This window comes from Gymnoscopelus braueri, assembly GCF_963280865.1.
Source record: "Gymnoscopelus braueri genome assembly, chromosome: 4".
NCBI lineage: Eukaryota > Metazoa > Chordata > Actinopteri > Myctophiformes > Myctophidae > Gymnoscopelus > Gymnoscopelus braueri.
The window spans coordinates 51,042,913-51,064,933 of record NC_137605.1 but is presented as its reverse complement, the minus strand read 5'-3'; the positions used below and the strand labels follow the sequence as shown (position 1 = coordinate 51,064,933).

The following is a 22,021-nucleotide window of genomic DNA, read 5'->3' as shown; positions in this document are numbered from 1 at the left end:
ACAGTCTGTGGCGGGTCTTGGAGGCATGTGGAGTGATCCTGTGCTTGCAAATCCCGCACAAACTTTCGGAGCTTTTGTCAATTATATAGTAGTCAGATAGTAAGATAATAATATATATATATATATATATATATATATATATATATATATATATATATATATATATATATATATATATATATATATATATATATATATATATATATAATACATAATAAATATGTATATACATATATATATTAGCCTACTTTTTACTGTCTATGATATTAGCATTAAGACTCTTTTTAACTGAAAAAGGAGGTTATTGTAAAAAGATGTTACGGGTTCCGTTTGTTTACAATAAAGAGTGGACGGCACTTGGTGCCTCTTGGACCCGGAAGTGACGTCAGACTACAAAATGACGTCAGACTTAAAAAACAAATTTGGCGCATGTGAAAAAAGTAGGCACGTGTACACTGTCACTGGGCCGAGGTGTCATGAGAAAGACATTTAACACCTACTACGGTAGAGTAACTGCCCCCCCCCGATCGCTCAATATGACCACCTGAGCAGCCATTTCAGAGGGTATAATTTGTACACACTCAAGAGTTACAGAACCTTAACTCATTCAGTGCCTGACTTATTTCTGGTAGTTTGGCTCTGAGTGCCAGAGCCAAAAATACATTGTAAAAAAAAAAGTGCTTAGGAAGCGATATACAGCCTTTTTGCCAGACCCAGGGGGTCGGCCTACAGGAGGCTCTGTCGGTCGGTCGGTCGGTCTATCCCTCTTTTCCTACCCAGCCATTCAGATTTCAACCACTAGTTGGCTGCCTCTTACGAAAAGACCCGCCCCCACCTGCCTCTGATTGGCCTACTGAACGCCCCCTTCTGTGACACACGCGGATACTTGCCTTCTCTAAAATGGCACCTGGAATACAGCTGCCTCAGAGCCGGAGGATGCGTCTACCTTTATATATCTATGGCAATGACACTGCAGCGATGTCATTCATACGTCACACACATAGATATATAGCAGACAGATAGATACACACCATTAGGGGTCGGGCAGAACCAGGTCTCCTGGTTTCACTAGTTCAGTAAGATGTTAAACAAGAAGTGAATGGAGCAGCAAATCTTCAAATCATGATATCTTGGGTTCTGAGAATTAAAAAATATATAATAATAATAATAATTGCCAGACCCAGGGGGTCAGGTCTACATGTGGCTTTGTCGGTCCCCCTTTCGTCCATACATGGGCATAAAAGAGGTCTGTCTTCTGTCCTCTTTTTGATTGGCCAAGCTTAGCGTGACGTAGTGCTCTGATCTTTCAACCACTAGGGGTCTGGCAGTACCAGGTCTCCTGGTTCACTTGTTGACGACGTCAAAAACGTGACGTCGGCGACGTCAATGGCACTGAATGAGTTAAGGGTCCATTTGGCTCCCAACGATCAATGATTTAGCTTAGGGTCCCTCCCTGGACCCCCCCCCCCCCCCAATATTGTGGTATTGTAGCAATGCCACAATATAAAAATACTCTGTTACAAGTAAAAGGCCTGTGTTCAGAATGTTACTTGAGTAAAAGTACCAAAGTATTGGCATCAAAATATACCGAGAGTAAAAGTACTAAAATGTTTGAAAATAGCCGATCTACAAGCTCACAATGCGTCACGACGCATTGTGAGCTTGTAGATCGGCTATTTTCAAATAGCCTAGCTATAAAATAGGGCTAAAGTGGTTAATGTATGTTTTAAAATGTTGCAAAGTAACTAGTAACTAACATTTTCAGATAATTGTAGTGGAGTAAAAGTACAATATTTGCCTCTGAGGTGTAGTGGAGTAGAAGTAAAAGTATACTGAAAATTGGAAATACTCCAGTAAAGTAAAATATACCTCAGTACAGTACTTGAGTAAATGTACTTAGTTACTTTATACCACTGCCTCCTTCAACCGCCTCAACCCCACCCACCCAACCCCTTCCTGCCTCAAGGAGCGTGCCCCCGCATTTGGAGAGCCAGCGAAACCTTCATTAAGATGAAGGGAGCGCGGGATGCAGAGAGAGAGAGAGAAAGAGAAAAAAGCAACACGCTATCTCCTGTGTAACAAAGCTAATTAAAGCTACGCCGCTGCGTCCAACGCCACGCCGCTCCTCCGCCCCGCCGGTCATTCTCTTAAATGCTATAAACCATCCTGGTTTCTTCTCAGGCAAATTAAACAAATAGATTTTGTGTCCCCGATGAAAATAAACGATACGGGCCTTAATCTGAGCCATTTTTTAACATTTATTTTAGTGTTATTGATCCCCTCTCGTCCTCCACGCTGTGTGGCTGTAGCACAGAGAACAAAGGGAGTCTTCTCTGTGGACTCAGCACGCCACGCAGTGATGGAGGACTGCCTGCGGACTTCAGTGGACACGCACGCACACGCACACACACACACACACACACACACACACACACACACACACACACACACACACACATTCACACATGAACACACACAAAGACACAGACACACACGTATGCACGCACGCACTGTCGCACACACACACACACAAAGACAGACACACAGATACATGCACGCACGAACACACACAAAGACACAGACACACACTTACATGCGTGCACACAAACACATGCACTCACGCACACGAGCAAAGACATACATGCACGCACGCACAGTCGCACGCACGCACACACACACACACACACACAAGCAAAGACATACATGCACGCACGCACAGTCGCACGCACACACACACACGCACACGCACACGCACACGCACACGCACACGCACACTGATGTAAAACAAATCTTTAAGCATGCCAATCTATTTCCAGAAATTAAACTGACCAAAAGAAACCACTTCATGCAAATACGGTCGTCTTAAGAGACACTTTGCGGGGAAATGAAAGAAATGTGAATCCTCCATACTTTAGCTGCAAGATAAAGCCTTTGCCAGTTAATACAAATCTCAATAGCAGGATAATCCATACATCATTCAGCCCTTTCTTAACGTTTCGCAGTGCTACCAGGACCCAGTTGTGAGAAATATGAGCTGCAGACTGTTCCTCGTTTCAATCAAACTGCTATAATGTCTTGCAGATGAACAGTTGATGGGTTATAGACGTGTTTTTTTTTTGGAAGCGCGTTTTAGAAAGATGAGGGTGATCATACAGCAGATAATCAACAGGATATTATGTTGCACCAGCAACATATGTTTGACTGCGGCGGCATTTAGCTTAATGATCCTTTACAGTGCTTATTTGTCAGTGTGATCTAATTAATGCATTTTCACATCTGTCTCTAGCCGTGAACGTGTCACACGTTTTTTTTTGGGAGACGTGCGAGGCGAGCCCCTGCATGGCGACGGGGCTTGTTTACGTGTTTCCTAGCGGCAACCGCAACCTCGGGAAACGGTTTGCCCCTGAACAAGCCGGATGGAAACCCTGTATAGTCTATGTCGGGGGGAAACCTCATATGTGTCCAAAACTTTGACTTTTCAGGATTAAAAAAGAAAAAAAGGCAAAAGTGGCAGATCTACAAGCTCAAAACGCGTCGCTTCGCTCTGCGTTTCGAGCTTGTGGATCTGCTACTTTTGAGGCTTTTGTGTGATGCTGTAGTAGGGCGTTAATTTACAAAAAAAACGCCAACACTTTGAATATGGATATAAGAGGTTTCTGCCTGAAGACAGCAATATCCAATTTAAAATGTAACAGTTTCATCGCCATGCATGTTCCCTACAGTCTCTCTCTCTCTCTCTCTCTCTCTCTCTCTCTCTCTCTCTCTCTCTCTCTCTCTCTCTCTCTCTCTCTCTCTCTCTCTCTCTCTCTCTCTCTCTCTCTCTCTCTCTCTCTCTCTCTCTCTCTCTCTCTCTCTCTCTCTCTCTCTCTCTCTCTCTCTCTCTCTCTCTCTCTCACGCGCACACACACACGCACACAAACTCCCTGCCTCTCTCTCTCGTTCCTCTCAGTTGTGACACTTTTGATCCCCACAGGCCCCCCTAGGGAGAGAGTAGTAGAGTTTTGTACCAGTTATAGTCATAGATGATACTTAACCGTCTGCTGATAGATCACAAGGGGGAGTAAATAAAAGTCACATTCTGAATTCTGTTTCAATTAGCTGCTTGTCATGTCAAACATGGCTAAACACCTACTGGCAAGAAGCCCCCGACGAAGAGGGGAAGAGGGCGCAACATGTACTTATATTCCCTCTAATGAGCAATATTTTCAACCCTGTAGTCCACAGCAGCAGCACACTACTGGGCTAACTGTAACAGACAGGCTGAGAAGGACGCAGCCTGAAGCCATACAAGCTGAGGCTAAATGTTTCTGCTTTTTGCATGTGTCGTGACTCGTGAGATCCTGCAGCACACGGTCTGACGGCACTCCAACGGTATAGCCTTGAGCAGTGTTGCCAGATTTTGCGATAGAAATAAGCAACCAAAAAAGTCCAAACAAGCGACTATATAGGTCACATGAAACCTATATCATCGGATATTTGACAATAGCCGATTTACAAGCCGATAGATCTGACTATTTTCATTAAGAACACAAATCTGGTACGGGGTCCCTGGCACAAAATTATTTTTAGATGGGGGGAGGGGTCCATGGACAAATACACATTAATTTGGGGGGCTTCCTTGTCATTCAGAAACAAGCCCAAATAAGCTACTACACTTTAAAAACAATCCCAAAAAAACTGCAACCCAGCTACCAATATTTACAAGCAACTTGACAGAATGGGACTTTTATTTACTCCCCCTTGTGATCTATCAGCAGACGGTTAAAAAACGAACCCAAAGCCGCTTATATATAAGCAGACATGGCAACACCCCTGGGCAGTGGTTCTCAACGCGGGGTTCCGGGGATATCCCGGGGGTCCTTGAGGGGACTCCAGGGGGTCCCCAGCTAAAATGACTTATAGTTAACTCAGAGTCAAATTAACACAGTGGATTGGCATTCCAGAGATTAGAGAAGGGAAGGAAAAAAACAACTGTATCAAAATATTAAATAAAGAAAAGGTTGAGAATCACTGGCCTGGAGGTATACACACTCCACCAGCGCAACAACACTAAGGGAAGCGATCTCCAAAGTAGATAAACTGTTGATAGGCCCGAGATCTCGGCGGTAATTACATCATGTTTTATGGTGTATAATCCCTCGGAAAAAACATGTCGAGAAGCTGGATGAAAGTGTGCATCAATCAAATGTAACAAACCCAATTATTGTCAGCCCACCCTCCTCCTTCCACCCTGCTCACAGCCATCACAGATCTCCCCATGACTCAATCCTGATGCGGCAATTATAGCGGTGCTAGAGTCTTAACTAATAACTGCAATCCAATCATGGGCGCAGCACGGCGCGGAGGAAACCCGGGCCTGGAATAAGTAATGACGACCGCAATTTGCTTGATATTGTTGTTTTTTTCCCCGCTTGGCTTCTTCAATAACAGGATCATATAAATGGTTTTAATTCCCTCACCGGTTTCCAGAAGAATCCTGTTTTGCCCGTTTTGCCCGCGATGCCTCGCATTATCCGCCAATACACACATCAAGCGATTGCGTGCCGCACACAAAAAAACGTGCGTGGGTGAGGTTCAAACATGTTCAAACACATTTTTGATTTTTACATTATTGTTTATCTACCCAGAGTTCCCCTTGAATTTGTTTGTTTTTTATCCCACGATTTTTGTAACCTATTTTTTCACCCAATGCTAATTGCCTAAGCTTGTAATCCTGGGCGCTACTCTCCCTCTGCCAGCCCATGGGGAGAGCCCCGAACTGAGCTCATGCTTCCTTCAACGCATGAGGAGTGAGCAGGCCGCTTCTTATCACCTGACAGGGGGGAGTTTCCCCGGTAGGACGTAGCGCGTGGAAGGAACACGTTATTCAAAACTAGTTCCTTTCCCCTCCATCAGGCGCCCCGTCAGGGGGAGGCAGTATAGAGACCAGGATTACTGCATGTTTTTTCAGGATTACTGCATGTTTTTTGTGATGGTACCTACCCTAGGGGACACGGGGAGAACATGCAAACTCCACACAGTTTTCTCTCCCATGTTTTAATGTGTGTGTCTATGTGCAGGGAGTTGCTGAAAAAAAAAGTCAAGATCCACATGCAGGGTGTGGTTTCAATGTGGATCTTGGACGTCATGTGGCCAGGCTGTGATGCTGTCTATGACATTTCTATGTTTGTGAATCTCTCTATAAAGCTTACGTGAAATATTTATATATTAAGTTGCAGTATAGTAGGGTGCATAAGACATTTGGCACTGATCAGTCCGGCAGTGAGATTAGCTTCGGACAATCACGCACACGTCCACACGCACGCGCACACACAAACACGATTACCCTCCTACAGATATCGTAAAGAAAAACACATTTTTTCCACTACTCGGATTGCCATTAATTACATTCAGTCATTCCTGTCACATAATTAAAATATGGAAGATAAAAATCATCATTTTTATTTCAGCACAACGCATGACGTCATATAGGGATTGCCATAGTGACCATCATCGGTCGTACCATACTTTTCACAATGCATTGTGGGACAAGATGAGTCCACCAATAGGATAATAACAATCATCACTATGCATTCGGACACCACTACAAAATGGTGTAAACACTTCTATCCTATAGTGACTGAGCATTGAGTGATTGTGGTCACAGCTTTAGGCTTTGGTCTTGCACCAGTTGGCCGGAGAGACAGTATCAGAAATAAACGAGGCTGGTAAATTGGTGAGATGTGTGGGAGAGAGCCTTAAACCATGAAATCTTATTGGACAATCAATCAGTCAATTTGCACCCATTCGATTCTGTAGCCACCACCAAATTGGAGAAGAGTCCTCCTTAGTGGGGAAGTGGGCTGGCAATTTGGGAGTGCACTAGTGCTTTGGGGCGACTCTACTTGAATCGAGTCACCGAGCAGCAGCATCCCGGGGAAAGTGTTGGGGAAAAAGAGACAGGCAGTCAGACTCCAGGCGAGGAGGCACTGGAGGGTTTTCAAGAGGGAACAGCTGAAAATAATGACACCTTTTGAGGGAGTCAATTAGAGCTGAGAGCTGTCCTAAGCCGTCCATAATTGCTCTCACCATAAGGCTCCTCTGCTATTTCATTTACTATAATGCTTAAACTCCCATCGTACGACTTATGTCACACCAAGGAAAATAGCAGATCTACGTGCGGTGAAGCTTGCAGATCGGCTATTTTTGGTGTGTGACGTTTAAAAGGGCGTTTGAGTCCTGTGTGCTACTGCTAAATAACCAGTGGTGGAAAGTAACAAAGTACATTTACTTAAGTACTGTACTTAAGTACAATTTTGAGGTATTTGTACTTTACTTGAGTATTTCCAATATCCAATACTTCTACTTCTACTCTAGCCTGGTAAACCCTCCCTCCGGAAATCTAATTTCTATTTGATTCCTGGAGTGAGTCTGGCATGAACCGCCTCTCTGCAATATTGGCTGTATATGCCAAACGCCCGCGCCTATCAGCGTCGTCGCACATCGTTCTGTGATTGACAGCGACAGTTGGCCAATCAGGTGGCGAGTTCGAGTGAGCCCAAAACACGAACGGCAGCCATCTTTTTCTGTGGGCAGTTTTCTCCGCTATTTTTTTACTTCAAAAAGCTCTCTAACTTCTATTTTGAGGCACGGAATTTACTTATAAGATATCGTTTGGATAGAATGTAGTTGTTTAACTTCATATATGTGGTCAATTAATCATGACAAAGCCTATTTAAAAAATAATAATTAGAGAACCGGTAGGGGCGGGCAGTGACACCATTGTACCCGAAAAAGGCAACCCATTGTGGGTATGGCTGTCTCAAAAGTCCCGTCGCGTCACATTAAGAATGGTGAACTGCTGATTGGCTGAAGGGGAAAAATTATCATTGGCTGAAGGGGTTGTCAGTCAACGGTATTACTCCCGCCCAACTCCAGCACAGCCAATATTGCAGACAGGCGGATCAGGCCAGACTCACTCCTGAAATGAAATGGAATTGAGATTTCCGGAGGGAGGGTTTACCAGGCTACTTCTACTCCACTACATCTCGGGATCCAAATATTGTACTTTTACTCCACTACATTTATTTGAAAACTTTAGTTAGTAGTTACTTTGTAGATTTCGATATTATTACAAAACATACACTAACCACTTCAGTCCTATATACATTTTGGCCATTTGAAAATAGCCGATCTACAAGCTCATAATGCTTCGTGATGCGACACATTGTGAGCTTGTAGATCTGATATTTTCAAAAGATTTTTAGACATTTGAAAACTTTTACTCAAGTACATTTTTATTCCAGACTTTTACTTGTAACAGAGTATTTCTATATTGCAGTATTGATACTTTTACTTGGTTATTTACAGTGGTGGAAAAAGTGCTCATGTTTTTGTATGGAGAAGAGGAGAGAGAATAGCCTACCAGTATAGTGGAGACGACCAGCGATCGGTTTGATAAGGAATCTGACACATTGGTTGTCTTCCCCTTCTGGTTGTCGGTCATGTTCAGGCCACTAGGAGGGTCCCAGGTTCCAATCTGAAAAATAACAACAACCCATATTAACCCCACAAGCTTGTAGATCTGCTATTTTTGAAAAAATCGCGAACATTCGTGCAAATCTTTGATATTTTAAAGCGAATATTTTTTAACTCAAATCTTCTCTTCTGGGGTCTCTGGCACAAAACATTTTCAGATTGGGAGTCCGTGACCAAATACATATCAATTTGAACAAGTTCGAGAACTTACTGCATTAAAGTGTTCACGGTTGGTGTGAAAACCTGTCAAGTCCAGTGTTGTATTAACCCATTCAGACCGGGAACGCATCTGTGTGTCATTTTAAGATTTATTTGGCTATTCAAAAATAGCAGATCTACAAGCTCATAGAGTGCCGCGCTATGAGCTATGTAGATCTGCTATTTTTTTGAAAAATCGTGAAATTTTTTTGTTAGGATTTAGAAAACATTTGTAGAATCGTCCTCAGGCCTTAATGGGTTAAAAAGACGTTCCTGTTGTAATCGCATGTTTATCCCAACTCACAATACCTGACACTTACTGCAGTCCCATTTTATAGTGCATTCCTATAGTTTTCAAGAATCCATATAGGATTCCATTTCATTACAGTATGAAGATCTGACGGTGACAGTCCTGTTGTCGTTACATTGCTGTTCTGTTTTTTCGCATCATTAAAATTTTGCGAAGACTGACATTCATAAAGCAAATAGAAACGTAAAATGTCTTCTTGACATCGACAGAGATATCAGCCGGAGAGAGGCAGAGAATTTAAAAAAGCTTCTAAAGTTTTATGGTCGGCATGGCATGTCAAATATACCGTTAACATGCGATAGTGTACTCTCTGCAGTGCGATGCTGCTACGGTCATTTAACCCTTTAAGACTGGGAACGCATCTGTGTCATTTTTTTATTTAAGCTAAAAAGCATTATTTTACACTTTGGCTATTCAAAAGTAGCAGATCTACAAGCTCGTTTTGAGATGGGGGTCCACGTCAAATATTTAATTTTGGGGGTCCTTGACATGAAAAAGTTTGAGAACCACTGATATTATAGCAAAACATACGTTTTTTCTTAGGATCTTTGTTAGGATTTAGAAGACATTTGTAGAAGCAAATATTTGAGTAAAAAAATGTTTGCTTTAAAAATTGCTTCAAAAAAAATTCCATGATTTAAAAAAAAAGCAGATCTACAAGCTCATAGCGCGGCACTCAGTGCCGCGCTATGAGCTTGTAGATCTGCTATTTTTTTAATAGCTCAAATAAAATCTTAAAATGACACAGATTGCGTTCCTCGATTGAATGGGTTAAGCATGCAGAAATGTGGTGTGGCAGAGAAGCGGGCGCAAAAAACACCCTTTGGTGCACTAACGCTGTGAGTAAGGCAATGGAGTAAGACTCAGCTTCTTCATCCCAACCACACACACACACACACACACACACACACACACACACACACACACACACACACACACACACACACACACACCAATGTAACAGCACCCCTCAGGACACACTTGACAGCCGTGTGAACTCTCAACACTCTCAGCGGCTGGTTGGTTGCTCACGGTGCTGAGGCGCCCGCAGGACACAGATGATCTAGGATCTGAACCCCCCCGCAACCCCCCACCCTAACCTTCACCCTCACCCTACCCCTACCCAGGGTTGCCAGATCTGCTTATTATAATTTCCCCGTAAGATTTTATTTGAAAATAGCCGATCTACAAGCTCACAACGCATCGCAACGCGTTGTTAGCTTGTAGATCTGCTATTTTCAAATAGCTGATGTTTATGTTAAAGTGCTCATGTGGCCCATAGTCGCTTCTTTGGGCTGGTATTCCTAGACCTGGTTGCTTGTTTCTCTCACATAATCTGGCAACACTGCCCCTACCCCCCCCCCCCCCCCCCTGACTGTGTTGGGGGGGAGAGCGGCATACAAGGAGGCCTGGAGGAGGAGGATAGACCCGGGACGAGGGGAGGGAGGGGAGGGATGGAAATGAATGGGGTGGGTGGGCGAGACTGGAGAGCGGATGAGAGGACGGAACGGAACGTTGCCCCCAGGCTCCTCCTGTCCTTTCTCCTCTCTCCTCTTCTCTCTCTTCTCTCTCTCTCTCTCTCTCTCTCTCTCTCTCTCTTCTCATCTCTCTCTCTCTCTCTCTCTCTCTCGCCATCTCTCTCTCTCTCTCTCATCTCATCTCTCTCTCCTCTCTCTCTCTCTCTCTCTCTCTCTCTCTCTCTCTCTCTCTCTCTCTCTCTCTCTCTCATCTCTCTCTCTCTCTCTCTCTCTCTCTCTCTCTCTCTAGCAGTGTTGCCAGTTTGTTGCGAGAGAAACAAGCAACCGGGTCTATGAAAGCAAGCTACATAGAAGAAGCATGAGCACTTTAACACTATATATACGTCAGGTATTTGAAAATAACCATTAGTGGTTAGAGTGTCCGCCCTTGAGACTGGGAGGTCGGGGTTCGATCCCCGGCCGGGTCATACCAAAGACTATAAAATGGTACCCAATGCCTCCCTGCCTGGCACTCAGCATCAAGGGTTGGATCGGGGGTAAGTCCCTGTGACATACTGTCCAGGGGGTGTACTCGTACATCATGTCCAGGGGGTGTACTTATACATCAAACTGCCTCACGCTACAGAAACAGGCTCGGCGAGGCTTAGGCCTACTTACTTATTTATTTGAAAATAGCCGATGTACAAGCTCACAACTAAAAAACGCGTCACAATGCGTTGTGATGCTTGTGTTGATCTGCTATTTTCAAAGAATCGTGAAAAAAACAAGTATAATATTTTGAATATTTTTGTGAGCTTGACGATCTGCTATTTTCCTGCGAAACCCTTTCCCACGATAAGGATGCTGGGGTTTGAGTGGTTAACTATCAGTCATTTAGCTGGGGGACCCCCCTGGAGTCCCCTGAAGGACCCCTGTGAGATTTCCCGGACCGTCCCTATCATGAGATCCACTACTGCTTCACAAAATCTTTTCAGACGGGGGGGGTCCCCGGCCAATACTGTTTTGAACAATATTTAGCGAGCCCAAATAAGCAACTTGTCTTTAAAACCAGCCCGCCCCCCCACACAAGCTTCTTTACAGGAAAAAACAAGCCCAGAGTCACTTATAATGAGCAGACGTGGCAACACTAGGCCCGCCAGCCTTACCACCCCCTCCAACCAGCATCACTACCAGCATCACAAACAGCCTCCTCCAGCACCATGTTTCCTCAGGGCTCCTCCCATATCCTGAGATGAGCTTATAGTAATTGCAAATCAACTCTTTAATTCAGCCTTCATGAGTCTGGAGGGCTTCTGAAGGGGTTTTTATTAATAGAGTAAATTATTCATGGAGGTGCAGACACACACACACACACACACACGCACACATGCAGCTCGCATACCGGAGGTCAGGCGCTAGCTGCAGAGACACACACACACACACACACACACACACACACACACACAGGGGAGCGTAAGGACAAGTGATGTGTGCATGATTGTGTGCGCACGCGTATGTGTGTGTGTGTGTGCGCACATGGGCACGTGTGTGTGTGTGTGTGTGTGTGTGTGTGGCTGTGTGTGTATGAAAACGTTATTTAGTATCTCCGTGGCGTTAGCTGGGAATCTTTTAAGTTTCCTTCCTTGAGGATGAATTGTGAGTGTTAAGTGACCGCTAAACACTAGAGAAATCCTATTTCTGGCCAAAGATATACAGTATAGTACGCACTCCTATAAATGTAGGTGTTCAAACTGTAAGCGCGCGCACACACACACACACACACACACACACACACACACACACACACACACACACACACACACACACACACACACACACACACACACACACACACACACACACACACACACACACACACACACACACACATCATGACACAGATATGGAGGCACACAGACACATAATGGCTGATTTATTGTTTGCCGTATGGCGCGCCTAGCCGATGTACTGAGCTCACAATGCGTTGCGGTGAGCTTGTAGACCCGGCTATTTCAGGCGTGCGGCACACTGGTGCACAACCACGTAGAAATCAGGCTTAAGCTCAGCGCTCAGCGCACACACCTACAGTGTTGTCATACTGCACACACACACACACACACACACGTGCACACAAACACACGCACACCGCACACGCACACTACCTTCTCCAATCCCTCCTCTTGAGACTGATGACATCCAGGTCAAAGTCCGTTCTTAAACCATTGGTCCTGTTGAAAGTGATCCTTCCTGTCAGGCCATCCCAGTGGGCCTGGAGAGAGAGAGAGAGAGAGAGAGAGAGAGAGAGAGAGAGAGAGAGAGAGAGAGAGAGGAGAGAGAGAGAGAGAGAATGAGAGATTTTCAATATTAGTCCAAAGGCATGAGATTCCCAATGTCTTCTCTGTACACGCAGTGGTGGAAGAAGTACTCAAATGTTTTACTGAAGCGAACAATCGCGACAATCTTGCATGAAAGTGTCCCAAAGCTTTTGCAAAGTGTTTCCCAGGCGTGGCCGATGTGTCTCCAGTACATGCCCCCCATGGGAGGCATGTGGTGGCTTCTTATAACGGCCATACAGACGCTGCAGAGAAGGAAGCCCAGATCTGAACGTGTCCTCACAGAGGAAAGATATAACTGTGTTCACTGACTCAGAAAGTTGAGAACAGAAAGATTGGTGTCCTATATCTAAAGCCCTATTCAGTTGGGGCAACCTCGGAGTAAAAAGGGGGTGGAATACATAGTAAAATCTGGAGTGTTATATGAACTCTCTGAGAATTACAAAAAAAAAACTAATGGACTGGGGTCCATTTTTTACAGTTCAATTAAGATTCCGGATTTTACTGTGTATATAACTCACGTTTCTTCCGAAGGTGAACTGGCACGTGGCAACACTTTTTACTGAGGAGATGGAACTTTTTGGCTGTTATCATTTGTCCTTGAAGTGTGGAATTCTTTTGATAAGTATAACAGGTGTGGCCTATGTGAAATGGCACTGCAGAGGAATTCACACCACATGCAATTCCAGACGAAAAATAGTCAAACGACATGAAATAACACCAACAAAAATGGAGTGACGAGAAATGATAACGTGGAAGCTGACGAAGCATTTTGTTTTCCCCCAAAAAACGACGTAAAAATAATTAGTATGGTAAACTGCGTTCATCAAGGTCTACTCTCAAAAAATGCTGCAGAGCTAGCGCATTATCAGGGAACTTCTGCCTTTCCAGGAAAATTGTGAGTGGAATGTTTATATTCCTTTTTAGTACGCAGCAAATTGCACAGCTTCAATCAACGTAAACTATCACAAAACATGGAATGTCCTCGAATGACGCCATCCTGTGCAAATATAATATATCAAGTACAGACGTCTAGGGGTGGGAATATTGCCTAATGCTGATACAAAACATTGCAATTCTGGCTCTGACAGGGGGGTTTACCTTGAGACATAATGTGGTCATGAGTTCAAGCCCCTGCACTGACGACGTCTTTCAGCATATCTAAGATAACATGTAGTACCTATCCCATTAAGACCCGGAACGCATCTGTGTCACTTCTTGATTTGAGCTAAAAAAGCATTATTTTACACTTTGGCTATTCAAAAATAGAAGATCTACAAGCTCTATGGGGAAAGAAATCGAGAAAATGTGTGCAAATCTTTCAATATATATATTTTTTAATTGAACATTTATAACTCAAAATCTTTGCTTCTGGGGGTCCCTGGAACAAAATATTTTGAGATGGGGTCCGCGGTCAAAAACATATACATTTTGGGGTCCTTGACATTAAAAAGTTTGAAAACCACTGACATAGCAACATTTTTTGAACTGATTTAGAAGACATTTTGTAGAATGAATGGGTTAAAATTGAGAGAGCGAAGATAGTGTCCTGCAAAAAGGATATATTTGTCATCAAACTGTCTCACACAATAGAAATGAAGAGGGGAAAAAAAGGCAACTGCAGGTAGCTTACTCGTACACTGCACATATAGCCTACTACAAATGTGGGCATAGGAGAATCCACATCTCCTATAGCATGCTATAGCTGAAATTGCAGGGAGCCCATTTGTCTGTGACACACAGGACATCACAATCCAGCACTAACTGTGTGGGAAATACTGTAACACTTCCAGCTGTAATGTGAGCAAAATGTCCTTTTCGGAGGGCTGATATAGCGATCTGCGCGATGGGAGAACTGTACTGTACAGATAGTGTCATGTACAGTAAGGCTGGGCCACTCGTCACTCCACAATAGCGCCGCGGTGCTGCTGCCATGACCAGTGTTGCCATGTCTGCTTATTAATAAGCGACGTTGGGATTGTTTTTCTATAAAGTCGCTTGTAAATATTGGTAGTTTGCGGGTTGCGTTTTTTTGGGGCTTGTTTCTTTGATTATTGTTTAAACCAGTGGTTCTCAAGCAGTTTAATGTCAAGGACCACCAAATTAATGTGTATTTGTCCACGGACCCCCATCTGAAATTATAATTTGGGCCAGGGACTTCCGTACCAGTTTTGTGTTGTTAAAATGTTTAGAAAAATATTCCACATTTTGGCCTTTTTTCCCCTCAAGATTCTTTTGAAAAAAGCAGATCTACAAGCTCGCATCGCGACGCGTTGTGAGCTTGTAGATCGGCTATTTTCAGCACGTTTGAAGTGCTCATGTGGCCTAGTCGCTTCCTTTTCGGCAAATCTGGCAACACTGGCCATGACTAGCGTTCAGCATAGACAACGATAGTGACCATCAGACTATAAACTGCAGCAGCTTTCATGAGAGCTGGGCTTCTGGCCCCAGTGTGACTCTGTGCACTTAAAAAGAACTCCAGGTCACAGTATCCTGTATAACCACATGAGAGAGTGGAGAGTGGAGGAGGGGAGAGAGAGAGAGAGAGAGAGAGAGAGAGAGAGAGAGAGAGAGAGAGAGAGAGAGAGAGAGAGAGAGAGAGAGAGAGGGAGCATATTGTCGCTGTCAGTTTCCAACGAGCAGAAACCTTGTAAAACCTTGTTACTTTGGAGGAAAGGGCAAATGCCTCGGGATGCGACGCGTCGGCTATATGTCCGCTACGTTAGCGTTGATGCCATTGTATGATGGGAGGCGTTAATTCGCATCATTTACAAACATAGAGAGAGAGAGACGAGAGAGAGAGAGAGAGAGAGAGAGAGAGAGAGAGAGAGAGAGAGAGAGAGAGAGAGAGAGAGAGAGACAGAGACAGAGACAGAGACAGAGACACAGAGACACAGAGACACAGAGACACAGAGACACAGAGACACAGACAGACAGACAGACAGACAGACAGACAGACAGACAGACAGACAGACAGACAGACAGAAAGAGAGTGAGAAAGACAGAGAGAGACTAAGAGAGAGGGGGGAGAGCGCTAAAGCATGATATATGAGCTTATTTGCACTGGCAAGCTATTGTGAATATGTCCCACATCTTTACAGCTCGTACGTTCCTGCGTCGCCACCAGCACTCTGTCCTCCCCACCCCCGCCCCCACACAAAGCTGACAGAATGAGATTTAGCAGCGTTCGTGTGATCTCGCACGGCTAACAGGGAGGGCTTTAGAGGGGTCCTAAATATAGGAACGGCCAATTCCTGCCCATTTTAACTGACAGCGCGGTTCAGATTAGCCGTCCCAGTTTTTCCTCAACGAATCTGGCACACTGAGGAATAATTAACCGGAAATTAAGATAACTTAAGACCCATTCTCCATGAATGATTAATACTCAAACAGAGAGAGAGGACTTGGTTCAAAATGGCTGCTCCCAGGGGAGCGTGTGTGTGTGTGTGTGTACTAGAGGAATGATTTCCATATAAATAAGTATGCCGACATATAATAATTCTCTTTTTCTGTATATTCCCCGTGTCCTTGACTGCCTCTACGACTTCATAGTATTTTATTTACATTCGCCATCCATCTGTTCCCCCGTGTGTGTGTGTGTGTGTTGTGTGTGTGTGTGTGTGTGTGTGTGTGTGTGTGTGTGTGTGTGTGTGTGTGTGTGTGTGTGTGTGTATAACTTTGGAGAGAAAGTGTGTGCAAGTGAGACAGATGGAGAGACAGAGAGAGAGAGAGAGAGAGAGAGAGAGAGAGAGAAATGAGGAGAAAGAGAGAGAGAGAGAGAGAGAGAGAGAGAGAGAGAGAGAGAGAGAGAGAGAGAGAGAGAGAGAGAGAGAGAGAGAGAGAGAGAGAGAGAGAGAGACTGACAGACAGAGGCTGGATAGAGATAGAGAAACAGACAGGCAGAAACAGACACAGAGCCAGGGGGGGAGAGAGAGAGAGAGAGAGAGAGAGAGAGAGAGAGAGGGGGGGGGGGGTGCTGATAGAGGCAGAAACAAACAAACAGAGCCGGGGAGCCAGAGAGAAGGAGAGAGAATTAGAGAGAGAGAGAGAGAGATATGAAATGTTGATAGTTTAGATCACTGGTGGTTCTCAACGTGGGGACCCCCAGGGGTCCTTGAGGGAGTTCCAGGGGGGGTCCCTTGCTGTATGATTGATCGATAGAAACCAAAATGTAACTGTGAGAAACCCCATAGGGTGTTGACTCTGATGAAGACGCTCCTGGCATGATGAAAGCGTTATAAGTCCTCCTGATACAGCACCTTACTAATACAACAAGGCATCTACCAGTCTGCCATGCTCCAGTGACTCATTCCTTCTGTCTGCTGTGCTCACGTGACCTGCTCCTGAGACGCACCGGACCTGGCGTATGATACCAGTGGCGGACTTAACTGTAGGCAAGGTTAGGCGACCACCTGGGGCCTCAAGAGTTAGGGGGCCTCATGAAAAAAGAAATAAAAATTGGCCGGACAAGTGAATGGAAAATGTACTCAAAAAGTTAATGTCAAGCCCTGCTTTATGTATATCAGTGGCGTCCCCATGAATTACATTTAGGGGAGGCGAGATTTTTTTTTGCAACTGAGCTGCAGCCAGGGGCATACTACGGTTCGCCTGGGGCCTCCAGATCCTTAAGTCCGCCTCTACGCACAGCAGCCATGTTGTAAATAAATTGGGCCTCTTCCTTACTTCCTTCACAGGTGTTACCAAAGAAACTAATGAAGGCTTTGTTCCAATTCACGTAGCACAGTGGTTTCTCAAACCTTTTAATTTCAAGGACCCCCCCATAACTCTGAGAGTGTACAAATGGAACCAAATGGAACCTTACGGGTCCATTTGGTTCCATTTGTACACTCTCAGAGTTACACACCTTTTCCTGCTGTGCATAGAGCCTATTGTTTGACGCGCGGTGGAACTCCTTTTCTAAACCCTTAAGAGTCCATTTGGTTTTTAAACACGAGTTAAATTAACACTGGAAGCTTTTACAGCATTGATTTGGGGTTCCAGAGACAAATTAAATCGTATGAAATGAGGGACTGTGGTCTAGTGGATATCGTCTCTGTCGGGTGGAAACCTCATATGTCCAAAACTGTTATTTTTCAGGATTCAAATTCAAAAATAGCAGAAGTAGCAGATCTACAAGCTCAAAAGCGCCACGTTTCAACTTGTAGATCTGCTACTTTTGATTATTTTCTGTGACACTGTAGTATGATCAAGAAGGCATTAATTTATGAAAAAACACAAACATTTAGATTTTTTCTAATCAAATTTTTTCTGCCCGACAGCAATGATATCAAACAGGGGGTCCTTGAAATGAAAAAAGGCTGAGAATCACTGCTGTAGATATATCGATCAGTACGTTGATTAGAGAGACAGAGATGGAGACAGAGATAGACAGACAGACAGATAGGGGAGAATCATGAACGAGGTATAATGAATGTTAACGAACGGCCGACCGCGGGGGTCAGGTGACCTCTCATGCACTCTCACCTCTTTGATGAGGGCCATGAAGCGGTTCCCAAATCGCCAGGGCTTGTGTCTGTTGCACTGCAGCGAGCTGACGGTGATCTGCTGAGACTGCTGCACAGCCACGGCCACCACGTGCACGGCATCGTACATAAGCGCGGCGTCCGTCTGCAAAACCACACCAAACAAACAACAACACATTAATACAGGGGGGTCTTCACAAAGCTTTTCAGACCCAAGGACCCCTTAGCTGAGAGAGAGAGAGAGAGAGAGAGAGAGAGAGAGAGAGAGAGAGAGAGAAGAAGCAGGGACCCCCACAACAAATATTTAAAATTGTGTTACATTACACATTACACGTTACACAAAAAAAATTCCATGAATTCAACCCTCCACTAATCGATAGAAATAAAAAAAAAATTTACTTGATTTGTACTTAGTCGTAACGACGGTGTTCAAAAGTTAAAAGCTATCTATCAGCTGACAACGTGCCGCAAGGCAACACGTTGTAGCAGGGCTATTTTTGGCACGGGACACCTTGACACTCAGGATTTTGTCGTGAACAATAATAATAATAACAATAATTATAATAAAGCTTTATTTATATTCAAAACTAAGTTACAAAATGCTTCACAGAGAGTCAAAACACATCACACAACCAGAAATAGAGCAACAACAAAAAAACACGGCACAGCAAATGGAGTATATAGGACACGATAGGTTAAAACATTTGGGGGAATAAAGGCAGCTTTATAAAAGGGAGTTCTCACTGGGGATTTGAACAGGGGCGCAGACTCTGCGAGCCTGAAGATGGATGTATGGTCAAAAAACTATAGGAATGTAGCAGAGTATCCCTGCCTGAAGCCCAGGGGACTCATTAGAGGTTAGAAAACTAAATGCGCTTGTCCTATCTTATCCCACATGGCACAGAGACTGTAGGAAAAAATCGTATTGTGCCATTACAGAGGTAAAATCAATCAAGCCAATCTAAATAAATGGCCTATGTGTCCTATGATATCTCAGACCTCCAATCGTATCTCAGAGTTAGGAACGAGCAATCATTTTGCTCATGTCTGCTGTATTTATGGTTAGAATGGGTATGAGGAAATAAACCATTCAATCCAGGAACGCGTCTGTGTCATTTATTTATTTATTTGGCTATTAAAAAATAGCAGATATACAAGCTCATAGCGCGGCACCGAGTGCCACGCTATGAGCTTGTAGATCTGCTATTTTTGCACGTAGATCTGCTATTATTTAGCCCGGCACTCGGTGCCACGCTACGAGCTTGTATATCTGCTATTTTTGAGAATCGCCAAAGAAATCTAAAGTGACACAGATGCGTTCCCGGATTGAATGGGTTAAACTGAACAACTAAATTGGGGAGAAAAGTGTCTAAAAAGCAAAAAAAAAAAGAAAGAAAGAAAAATAATGGGTATGAGATGCTTTTTGATTGGTTAGACTGTGCGGCTTCTTTTTTTTACCGCAACAGCTACAGAAATTGTTGTTATGAACATCGGTGCTTTTTATTTTTAAATCAATGGCGGTGTTGTTTAGCATTGTTGACTACGGCAAATGCTATCATAAAAGTAAATGGGAAAAAGAGCGGGGTCTCTAATGTGGAAATTGCATTTGTTGCTGAGCCATAGCACAAATAACCTGGCGACTTGGCTCCCGTTTCTGCTTTCACACAGAAATGCAAGGCCAGGTCGTCATCAAAACATCATACTGTAAAAGTGAGGAACATCATGTTCTGGCCCGAACGATCTCTCAAATGAAAAAGAAATAAAATGTGCAGCAGGCATACTGGTGAGGTGCTGGTCACAGAGTACACACAATGAGAAGGGGTCAAATGTTTGTGGCACACTCCAGCTCCGTATGAATTACTCTTTATTTGATGATGTTTCATCCATCTGGCCTTCTTCACAACCAGATAATTTAATAATCTGTTCTATTTCTATTCATGATTTCTATTATCCCTTTATCCAGCGTCTATCTGACATTGAATGACTAATTTAAGACGGGATCTGTGCCATCCTAAATCAGGATATTCCTAAATTAGGACATTTCTGTAATAGATAGCTAGATGTGTTTCCTCAATGCAGTAAGGGAATATCGTTCTGTAATGATGAAATGTAATTCCCGGTTGGACATAGAGTGTGGAAGGAACACGTTATTCCAACCAGTGACCAGGCTGACCAGTGGGAGGCGGTATAGAGACCAGGATTACTGCATGTTTTTGGTGAGGGTACCTACCCTAGGAGACACGGGGAGAACATGCAAACTCCACACAGAAAGGCTCTTTCACCAACCCCACCTAGGGTATGGGCACTGATGACGCGGAGGAGAAAACACGCCCCCCAGAGCCACAGCGCCACTGGCAGGAATCGAACCCAGGACCTCCTAGCTGTGAGGCGACAGCACTACCGACTGTGGCACCGTGCCCGCTTGAGGTGATTCATCTTTAAAAGGCACATTAGATGTTTTTCTTCCCACACAGCAGACGTGGGTTCAAAGGGCCACTACTCGTGTTTTTTTGGCGTAAGATGAATTCCAATGCAAATCAGTGTAATAACTCCAGTGCTTGGCATGCAGTTTGATGGTGATCTAGCTTCTCTTTTCTAGCTAGAGTGTTGGTTTAGAACCAGTTTATGATGATTGATTCAGACATTAGAGTGACAGCTAGGCAGACAAGGGAGGAGGTAGAGAAAGAACAGGTAATTTCTCTCCATGTCACGTAAAATGTGGCGACCGAAATTGGTCCCCTAATTTACAGCAGCGAAAGTACTTTGATGTTTTACTTTAGTAAAAGTGAGCCAAAGTCTTTTTGCACACCCAGTGCATTGCTCAGGGACAGATGCGTTGGTAGAGCATACGTTGATATAAAATGGAAGGATCCGCACACCGTCTTCACTTGCTCAATAGAGAAAACTTGTATTTCATTTAATGAAATATCATGGACATTCCTCAGGGGTTTTTAATTGCCTGAGGAAGGTCCATGACCGAAAACGTTGCCTTATTAAAAGTTTTCTCTGTTGAGCAAGTGAAGACGGTACTTAAGTACAAATACCACAACATAGAAATACTCTGTTACAAGTAAAAGTCAGTCCTGTATTCAGAATTTCACTTTTTCAAAATGTGTCAAAGACTTTGGAAAATGGGTTTAATTGGTTTAACTTAAGTTGTAACTAAAGTTTTAAAATAATTGCAGTGGAGTAAAAAGTTAAATTGTATTTCTGAGATGTAGTGGAATATAAGTACTGTATTTGAGTAAGCGTACTTAGTTATTCTCCACGGCTGTTGCTCACATGAAATTAGACAAACGGCAAAAAAAATTAAAAGCTTGATACACGCTGGCAACACTCTCAAAGCTAAAACGTGTGCACTTCCTCTCTGTCTGTCTGTCTCTGTCTCTCTCTCTCTGCAATAAAGAATTGACGGTAAACAGTCGGCCCGGGAGAGACGGCTATCACAGGAGCTATCAGGGAAGTGCCAGTCATCCACGCTCCACGAAAGAAAGCTCTAATTCCACACTCCCGGTAAAGAAAAGGAAAAAAATCTAATTAGTGTTTGTCTCGCTTGATTGAAAAGCAATCACAACAGCTCTCCAGATTTGTCGTATGGAAATCATGCCTAAGGGCGCGTCGGAAAAATGCTGTCCTGTGGAATAAATCACTCGCAAAACCTGTCATTTCCCCCCGTTTGGGCCCTGATTGGGCGTCTGAAGGCTTTCGGCTCGAGATAACAGT

General features: G+C 44.0%; 1 protein-coding gene across 1 annotated transcript in view; it reads right to left on the bottom strand.

Annotated features, from left to right (window-relative positions):
* Positions 1 to 22,021, bottom strand: part of LOC308083784 (glutamate receptor ionotropic, kainate 2-like) — a gene marked incomplete at both ends in the record, with an annotated part of 246,464 nt that overhangs the window by 81,065 nt on the left and 143,378 nt on the right. The window contains 4 exon segments of the mRNA XM_080426131.1: positions 8,405 to 8,518; positions 12,645 to 12,664; positions 12,667 to 12,751; positions 18,294 to 18,443. Of these exon segments, the coding sequence (XP_080282257.1) occupies positions 8,405 to 8,518; positions 12,645 to 12,664; positions 12,667 to 12,751; positions 18,294 to 18,443 (369 nt within the window).